Source organism: Scardinius erythrophthalmus (genome assembly GCF_964197995.2).
Source record: "Scardinius erythrophthalmus genome assembly, chromosome: 22".
Taxonomy (NCBI): Eukaryota; Metazoa; Chordata; class Actinopteri; order Cypriniformes; family Leuciscidae; genus Scardinius; species Scardinius erythrophthalmus.
This window is the reverse complement of record NC_138242.1, coordinates 8938786-8947500: the sequence shown is the minus strand read 5'-3', so window position 1 is coordinate 8947500 and position 8715 is coordinate 8938786. Positions and strand designations below refer to the sequence as shown.

Sequence of the window (8715 nt, the reverse complement as noted above, 5' to 3'; positions counted from 1 at the left end):
CTGACCACAACCTTGACATCGATACCATGGGGAAAAACTTCCAGATATTTTTAATATGATCTTATATTATCTCATTTTAATATTATCTGCTGTCACTTTAAGGCCTGACACTCCATTATATTGTTACACATGTGTTTTCTTTCTCAACTGTTAATGTTTACTTAAAACATAACCGACTGTGTTTACGTACATACTCGCCAAGACAGGCATTTTGACTATTGTTTGTGTGTATTTGACTGTTTAAGCGCAATAAGCAGCGAAAAAGAACTCACTTTAGTACTGAGAGGCGAATTTAACTAAATCTGTGGGAATGAGTAAAATTATGCATAATCCCATGCCGAAATTCAAGCCCTGTAACACCAAAATGATTCATCTGAAGCAAATTAAAACAAAGGAGTGAGGAGAGGCGAGTTCGTGTGTCAACTCGCTGTCAGGGAGATGAGTGAGCGAGAACGTGCAGCTGATTTCGTGTATCTGAGGAATGTGTGTATTGGAAGCGTTTCAGAATTTCAGTGTCGATATGTATTGAAAAATCTATATTTTTGACATAACTACATTGCACAGTTTATTATTTCAGATGCTTTTTTTATAAGACTACAACTGAAAAATGTATATATTATATATAAAAATTCAACCGGCCAAAGTGGCTAGTAGGAGTGACTGCGTTACACGCCACTGCTGAAATCCAATCGTATCTGGCGGATTGGCGGGTGCTGATGTCAAGCCCTGCTAATGAAATATTGCTTATCTCACAGAACATGGACCACAATTATCCTACGAGTAAGTTTCTATTTGAATTGTTGAAGTTTTGAGAGATCTGTACTGTATTTTGTATATCCACACTCTCAGATAGATGCTATGTGCTTTTCCACAAAAATCTGATCGCAGGTGAAGAGAACAAGCTGATATAAAAATTAATTACTCCTAATATGCTTTCCCTGCCCGGGTTCCGCGCGCCCCTGCGTCTGTCACATTGCATTGTGTTAATTAGTAGAGTTGCACAAGAGAGACGGCTGTGGCAGTTCTGAACTGCTCCGCTCCTAATTAGAAAATATTTAAAAGACCAGGGGACCGACACAACCTCTCCAGTCTCTTCCACTGCCAATAATAACCCCATTCATGATTAACTCTGAATACTTTATCAACAGTGAGCGCATTTGTCATTCCTCCACAGAAATTACTCTCAGGGAAAGTTAAGCTCAAGTTTGCGACTGCATTCAAAAATACAAACCGACGCAAACATGGGCTCACTCAACTCCACCATTAGCCCTTTGCCACAAAAAAGTATGCTGAATCAAGGGATCAGTTAAAGCTCTGCCAAATTCAGCCCACATGTCCACAGAGATAAACAATGGCGTCACTGACTGTGTTACTATAAAACCCTCTCATAAAAAAAACAATATAGTGCAGTCTATATTTACTTGCATATTTATTACTAAGAGAGTTTTGAGAACATAGTTTTCATAATCAGAAGAGGGCTGCATGATTAATCGAAATGCGCTGTCTCTGAAACACTGTGCTTTCAGTGTCTTGTCTTACTGCTCGATTGGCGGTAAATTGCTGCTCTACACACTCATCTCTGCATGTGATCTGATCTGATTGTGCATCTGGGAAAGCAACATTTGCCAACCATCTTTTATTTATTTATTTATATTTATGTTTAAACCATATAATTAATAATAATAATTATATAACAAAAACATTTTAAGCCAAATTGGGGAGCTACAATAAAGTTTTTTATCATACATCTTTATGTTTTTTTTGCATATTATATTTTCCCCTAAAATCATGCAGCCCTGGTTGACATCATAAGTCAATTACATATATCAAGTAAAACAATACTTTTAGTGATGCACAATATATTCACTTTTTCCCCCGCCATCATTTTCTAAAAAAGTTGCAAGCCGGCAGCAGCATTTTTGATCATAATCACAAAACTTTCATGGTTCTTTCTGGTTTACGCATTTCATCATCTTCACTTGATTTTGGTTTCAGATCTGCTGTACTCTTTCAGAATATGCGCAACAGCGGGGAAGTGAAGGGAAGGAGTTAATACCACATTGGGTCATCATCCCCCAATTTTTACATTTAGATCGTCAACTACATCTATCATAGCAAATGCTCACCTAAAGTTAATCTTTAAACATTAATAAATTAACACTGGTAAATGTCATCTTTAGGAAATCTAAAAATAAAAATGAATAGTCTATTTATCATTCGATTTGTTGATTGTAATTGAAGAGCTCTAGTTTTCAAGTTGCTCTTTTGAACAGAATACTTGGTGAGGAAATGATCTCACCTCTCCACCTCCAACGTACTGATGGAGACCAGCAAGTGTACAAAACAGAATTACTTTTTCACTGGTATATGCACATGGAACAGGGCTAGATTGGGTGCTGGTATGTCAGTTGAAAAAGGGTACAAGTTGATGGAACAGCCATTTTAAAGCAGAAAGCGCAAACAAATCCACAGAAACATTCAAACACACTGTTGCAGGTGTCACTCACCTCTGTGCTCCCTGAGTCAATTGCTTTGTCCACATACAGCAGCGACTGTCCCTCCCCACGGCATACACCTTCTGACCAGGCAGCACACCGCAGGTGAGCGCAACACTGGCCTGCAGGTGCAAAATAATCATGAACACCATCAGCCATTGAAAGACACAAACAGTCAATGTAACGCTAGTGTAGGGCTACCTACCAGTGGGGTCGAATAAAGACGAAACGTTAATGTCATCGGGAAGGCCTATTTGGCCCAGTTCATCCCAGAATTTGCGGCTGGGCTCCTCGGCAGCGGGGTCTGTACTCCCAGGAGCAGAGGTTGAGTGCAGGCCACTGTCTGGAGAGCTGACCCTGAGGAAGGAAGCGAACGGGCACATTAGCTTCATCTGAAAAGAGACTGAACAAGTTACGAAAGAACATTTCAAGGTGACAGCTATGTGGCCTGCTCTTTTGTCAGATTCCAAACATGTGGCATTTTATTTCTAGACGTCAGCATCCTAATGATGTTTCAAGAAGGCCTACATTGCAATTGCAACATCCTATGAAGCCCCATCTGCAACGGCGAGGTATGGGGTTATCATACTTGGCTCCAACACAAGGACTGGCTGTTCAGAGACAAAGTATGAAAGAGACGGAGAAAGAGAGAGGACGAAAGAGAACCGGAAAGGGGGTGGGAGGGGGGCAGGAATGACTGGCTTATTGGATGTGGCGCTAAGAGAGTGAGCCACAGAGACTCAGAGAAGCGGAAAAAAGGAATTAACATTTAAAAAGAGAGCCGGTTTGAAGAGGGCCAGCCAGAAGTGGGCTGCAGCAGGGACAGGATGAAAGACTACTGTATGTGATCCCTCTTCTGTCCAGAACATCTGCATAAATATAAATAAACCGTTTGGTGTGCAACATCCTCTTTAAAAAGGCTTACATCAGAGGAGCGACATTAGGGACGGGTATCCTGAAGAATTCATTATACACAATATTATTACGATTCTGATTCCTAGAAACGATTCCATACTTGGTTCATATTGTTGACTTGATTGTTGACGACACAAAACCACAATTCCTTTTATTCTAAAGAAATTTGCTTACAGGGGTCATTCTCAAATTAGTTTCCTATTGTGGTTCCTTAAATTTTAAGGCATCATAGGTGCAGTCCCGATGTAAAGACCTATCCAAATAGCAGGCACTAAATGTTAGTATTAAAGGTGCACCAAAATATAATGCAGTATCCTTCACAGAAGAATTCCAGAATACTTTAATGAAATTAGTCCAGAACAGATAGAGATAAACATTGATTAAAATTATTTTATTTAATACTAAAAGTAAGTTGTTAGTTTAACAAGATGCCAATATCAAACTGTACTGCTATCAGTTTTAGCTGAGTATACTGCACACTTCACGTGAGGAGCTCCATTTGGCAATAAAGTAGCTGCCAAAGTAGACCATTCCAAATCAGTCACTTATGAGGTTATTTTTGAATTAGTATGCAGCCTTAAAGCCAATTCACACAGCACCAACAGACAGGCTTGTCGGGTTACCTCCCCAGTCACCCCCCCACCCCCACCCCCACAACCCACCTCTTCTATGACTGCTGATGACTTCGACAGCTATTTCACAGATAAGGTGGCATCCATCAGCAACCAATTCTCTGCACCACTTAGCCACAACCAACCTCCACCCACACACATTCCACTCTTCTCTTCTTTATCTCTCTTCACAGAGAAATAGGTCACCAAATTCTCTGTGCCAGCTAACCAACAACCTGTCCCAAAGTAGATCCACACCCATCTACTACAAGAGATCTAACCAACATTGCCACCCACTCTGACTCACATCAACAGCACATCCCTCACAAATGGCACATTTCCCACCACATTCAAGTAGGTTTGGGTAACCCCATTGCTTACCAAAAAAAAAAAAGTTTCCCTACTTTTCTCTCAAAAACTCTTGAAAGGGTTGTGTACATCTCTCTGCTTTTCTCATACAGAATGACCTAATTGACAACAACCAGTCTGGGTTCAAAAGCAGACACTCCACAGAGACCATCCTGCTGACCACAACTGAAACTCTTCAGCTGGCAAGAGAAAACTCCAAGAAATGTCCTTATTCTACTGGAACTGTCTGCTGCCTTTAATACTGCAAACCACCGGATCCTCTTGTCCACACTCTCTGACTTGGGAATCACAGGTACAGTACTTCAGTGGCTTCAGTTTTGCCACGTCTGGTCTTCAGTCAGTCAAAGAGAACCCAAGTCACACCCCTCATCTCACGCCACTGGCAGTCACGGCCAGAATCAAATTCAAGGTTGACACTGGCTTTCAGGACTGCCACTGGAACGGCAACCTCCTTAATTCACTCAAATAAGTTTAGTCATACAAGACCTCCCATCAGCTATGGTCACTGAAGGAGCGATGCCTTGTTTCTTCATGAGGCACAAAATCTTCATTCTCTCTGCTCCTCTATGGTGGAATTAGATGCCAACCTCCACCCAAACTGTTGAGACCATCACAACTTTCAGGAAGCAGCTGAAATAACGTCTTCCACAATCACCCCTCATCCTTAAACCAATACGATATCTATAATATATATTCAGACACCCTTAGAATGCATTGCGACAAACTTATAAGACTGTCACATTGTTAGCTAAGCAACATGTTAACACCAAACTCCACTTAGCTTTTTCTAAAACAGAACAAAACAAAAAAACAGTTACAATATTTGAATGTGTCCCTGTAAAAGTATAATTGTACATTTAAGGACTAAGGTATAACAAGGACACATTAAAATAAAGTGTTAAAAAAAAAAAAACCTCACAGCAATGTCTGGTCCACCTTAACAGTCTCTACCTTAAATGATATGCAGTGGTTCTCCTTCACTCTTTTGAGCTGTTATTGTTTTCACTCCCCTGTCAATAACTGGCACAGTTCCAGCTCAGACCACCCAATCAGATGCCTCCAACACAACAATCCACCGCCTGTTGGCAGCCTGCCAGTGACTGCACAGAGAGCATTACGTCATCATTCCACAGGGAGGCGTCTGATTGGTTGAGAGGAGCTGAGCAAATTAGGAACTCGTCCAATGAGCCCAAGGGTGGCTATGGACAGGAACTTTTGACAACAACAGGTCACGTGGAGCTCTGTGAAAGGCTGCTGGTAGAGTTCTCTCTAATGGATTTCTCCTTTAACCCTCCATCTAGTAACTAATCATCAGGCAATTTTGGCACCAAATTAATTGACCCAAATTGAATTGTGGTGTTGGATTCATTAGCAATTCCCAGAGTATTTGGGTCAAAGCACTCCATTCCTCTCCATCAGAAAGCACAATAGAAGAGACAAGTTCTGTTTGACCCACAACTTCAGTAATCAGATTCCATCCAGTAAAGCTAGAGCCTTTTAAGAATGTATTTGTGAAATACAACTATGTCCATTTTCCAAGCATGCAACAATGGATTTTTGTCCTAATTTAAGGAAAATTGTACCCCCAAAAAATGCAAATATAAACACTCAGGTAATTCTAAAACCAAATGTCTTTTCCCCCAAGGTAGATCTTTTCCATAGAATGAAAGTGAACTGATATTAGAGCAGTCGTATAAAAATGACAACATAATGGCTCTATATCACGGTACTTTTTTTTGAGCCATTCACTTTCATTGTATAGAAAAAAGCCACATATTATATGGATATTGAGCTAAATATTTTAGCTTGATGGAAGAAAAGGTGTGAAACAACATCAGGGTGAGTAAGCAATAATTTTCATGTTTTTCTTCAAGTTTCCCAATGAATTATTGTACATTAAAAATGTCCAAACGGTTAGTTTGAAGCACTATTTGTTTGTGTGTGAGCATTAATGTATTAGGAATATTATGCTTAATTAATGTGAAAAGAAATTTTAAGATTGAAAAAAAAAAAAAAAAAAAAAACACACCTCACCATTATAAAGATGAACATAGTTTAAAGCCACATTGTGTTTGATTACGACAAGTAATTTACATAATCTGATGAGATGGTGTCTAGCACAGCACCCAGTATTGTTTCAGCTCTACAGAGGTCATCGGGGTCAATGCTTTTTAAACAGGGGGCTTTTAGTCCCAGCAGCAAACAAAACCTGCAAACCCTTCTCAACTCTCACCTCAACACAACCTCATGACACATCACAACTTAAAGCCACGTCAGTCTAACACTTCAGAACCGCACCATACCACCTCCACAAAGACTACCAAACACTGTACTTTCTCATTCACCATTCCCCTTATGCGCGCACACATACAGCAAATGAGCACCAGCCAAAAATACAGTAAGCTGTAACGAATGGGGATTTAAAAAAATAATAATTCTCAATTACATTAACAATTACAATAACTGGCTTAGGGACGTGTTCTTGTGATTATATATTACAACATGCTTAAAATTTGAGCATTCATGGCATGATGCAAAAAAAAAAAAAAAAAAAAACCTTTGATGAAAAAAAATTTAATTGCATTCCTTTTTTCCATTTCCTTTTAAAACTTGTTGGCAGAACCAAACATCCACCCAATGCACCTTTAACCTGACAACAGCAATAACTTACTTTTTTAGGCTGCTCCCACGATGCCCTGGGCTGCGGTTGTCATTGTCATCGAAATCATTTTCGTCGTCATGGTAATCGTCATCCTTCTCGGAGCTGCCGCGGCGGTTCCGGATGTGCAAGGGGACGTAACCAGGCGTGGGTCCAAACAGTTTCAACTCACCCTGACCCAAGAGACTCTTTTCTCCACAGTAGCAGAAGGCACAGAGCTTTTCTCTGAGAGGGATGAGAGAGAAAAAAAAATGTAGAAAACATTTTTCAGACATTTTTCACCTATTCAATCAGAAACATAACACAAGTAAACATTCCTTAATACACACACACATATAGCCGTAAATGCTGGGCCATACATTCCAAGTGCATGGTTCTGTTTTGCATACTTAAAGTGCAATACTGAGAATGCAACTCGCAGTTATGAATGAAGTGACCTTTCATAGCCAAAAGTAGATTGTTTTGCCCCAAGTCATTAAGCAGTTGCGCATCCAATCCACACTGCTCTATCTGTGCAACAATCTGACTAGTCAGGGGTTCATAGTCCATGTCTCATGCCCTAGTGCCCTGCCGAGGTGCTGGAACTGTTCTGACTGGGTGACCTAACTAAAAAAGAATTACGTGAGAAGATATGACATCCTTGGATGGCTCTGACAGTGAAATCACACTTTAAATCAGTCAAAAGAAAAGAGCACCCACTCAACCCACAACTAGGGATGTGCACAAGTCCTCAAGTACTCGGATGTGCCACTGATGATCAATCATGAAAAACGCTGTGAAACATTTTTTTTTCTTTTCTGATTGGTTATTGAAGCATTTTGGGCTGTACCTGGGGTCTGATTGGTTAGAGTTAGGACAGCATGCCGTCCAGACCGGCAAAATAAAGTGAACATCGACTATGAATGGGTTATCTGCTAAAATATGATTGGGTCATATTCCTTTTAGACGTTTCTTTTTTTTTTTAAACATTGATGATAAAGTATAACATAATTTTCCTCGTCATATTTTTTCAACAGTAGGCATACGTTGTAATTAAAGTCGTTTGTCATCATTGCTTCAAAAACAGGCAGTGATGTCTGGAACTGGAATCACTTGATAAAGTAGATGAAAATACAGTTAAGTGCAAGATGTGCAGCACCAATCTGCCATAAACATATCATTATAATGAAAACACTATAGAATGTTATGAATTATTTGTGCTTTATTTTCCCATGTTTAAGCACGTTGTTAAAGGGGTCCTATTATGCTTTTCACTTTTTCAACTTTAATGTAATGTTGCTGTTTGAGCATAAAGAAGATCTGCAATGTTACAAAGCTCAAAGTCCACTCCAAAGGGAGATATTTTATTTAACATAATCCACTTTTCAAGAACTACAACGAATGGCTCATGATATGAATTCATAATGTTCCTCATTTAAGTATACCCCACCCAAATAATACGCAAAAAAGTTGGCTAGGCCTGGTTGAGCTGCGCTAGAGAAGATAAAGAGAGCAATTTTACAGAGAATAGCCGGCATACCGAGTACAATAAAGACTATACGCACAAAAGCTTCTCCTGAAAGACGTGGCCATCCACATTTTGTCGGGACAATCTGTCGTTTATGGATCACAACTTGTAAGTTGTTATTATTAGTAGTTGCGTTTTCTATTAAAAGTTTCAATTTTA

General features: G+C 39.7%; 1 protein-coding gene across 9 annotated transcripts in view; it reads right to left on the bottom strand.

Annotated features, from left to right (window-relative positions):
- Positions 1-8715, bottom strand: part of kmt2ca (lysine (K)-specific methyltransferase 2Ca) — a 138926-nt gene that overhangs the window by 81457 nt on the left and 48754 nt on the right. For all 9 annotated transcript variants that reach the window (XR_014029225.1, XR_014029226.1, XM_081353291.1 and 6 more), the window contains exons 5-7: positions 7062-7274; positions 2701-2852; positions 2508-2617 (exon numbers count right to left, since the gene is read on the bottom strand). Coding sequence is in view for 7 of the 9 variants with exons in the window: in XM_081353291.1 (XP_081209417.1) it covers positions 2508-2617; positions 2701-2852; positions 7062-7274 (475 nt within the window). In the remaining 2 variants the exon portion in view is untranslated. The remainder of the gene's footprint in view (positions 1-2507; positions 2618-2700; positions 2853-7061; positions 7275-8715) is intronic.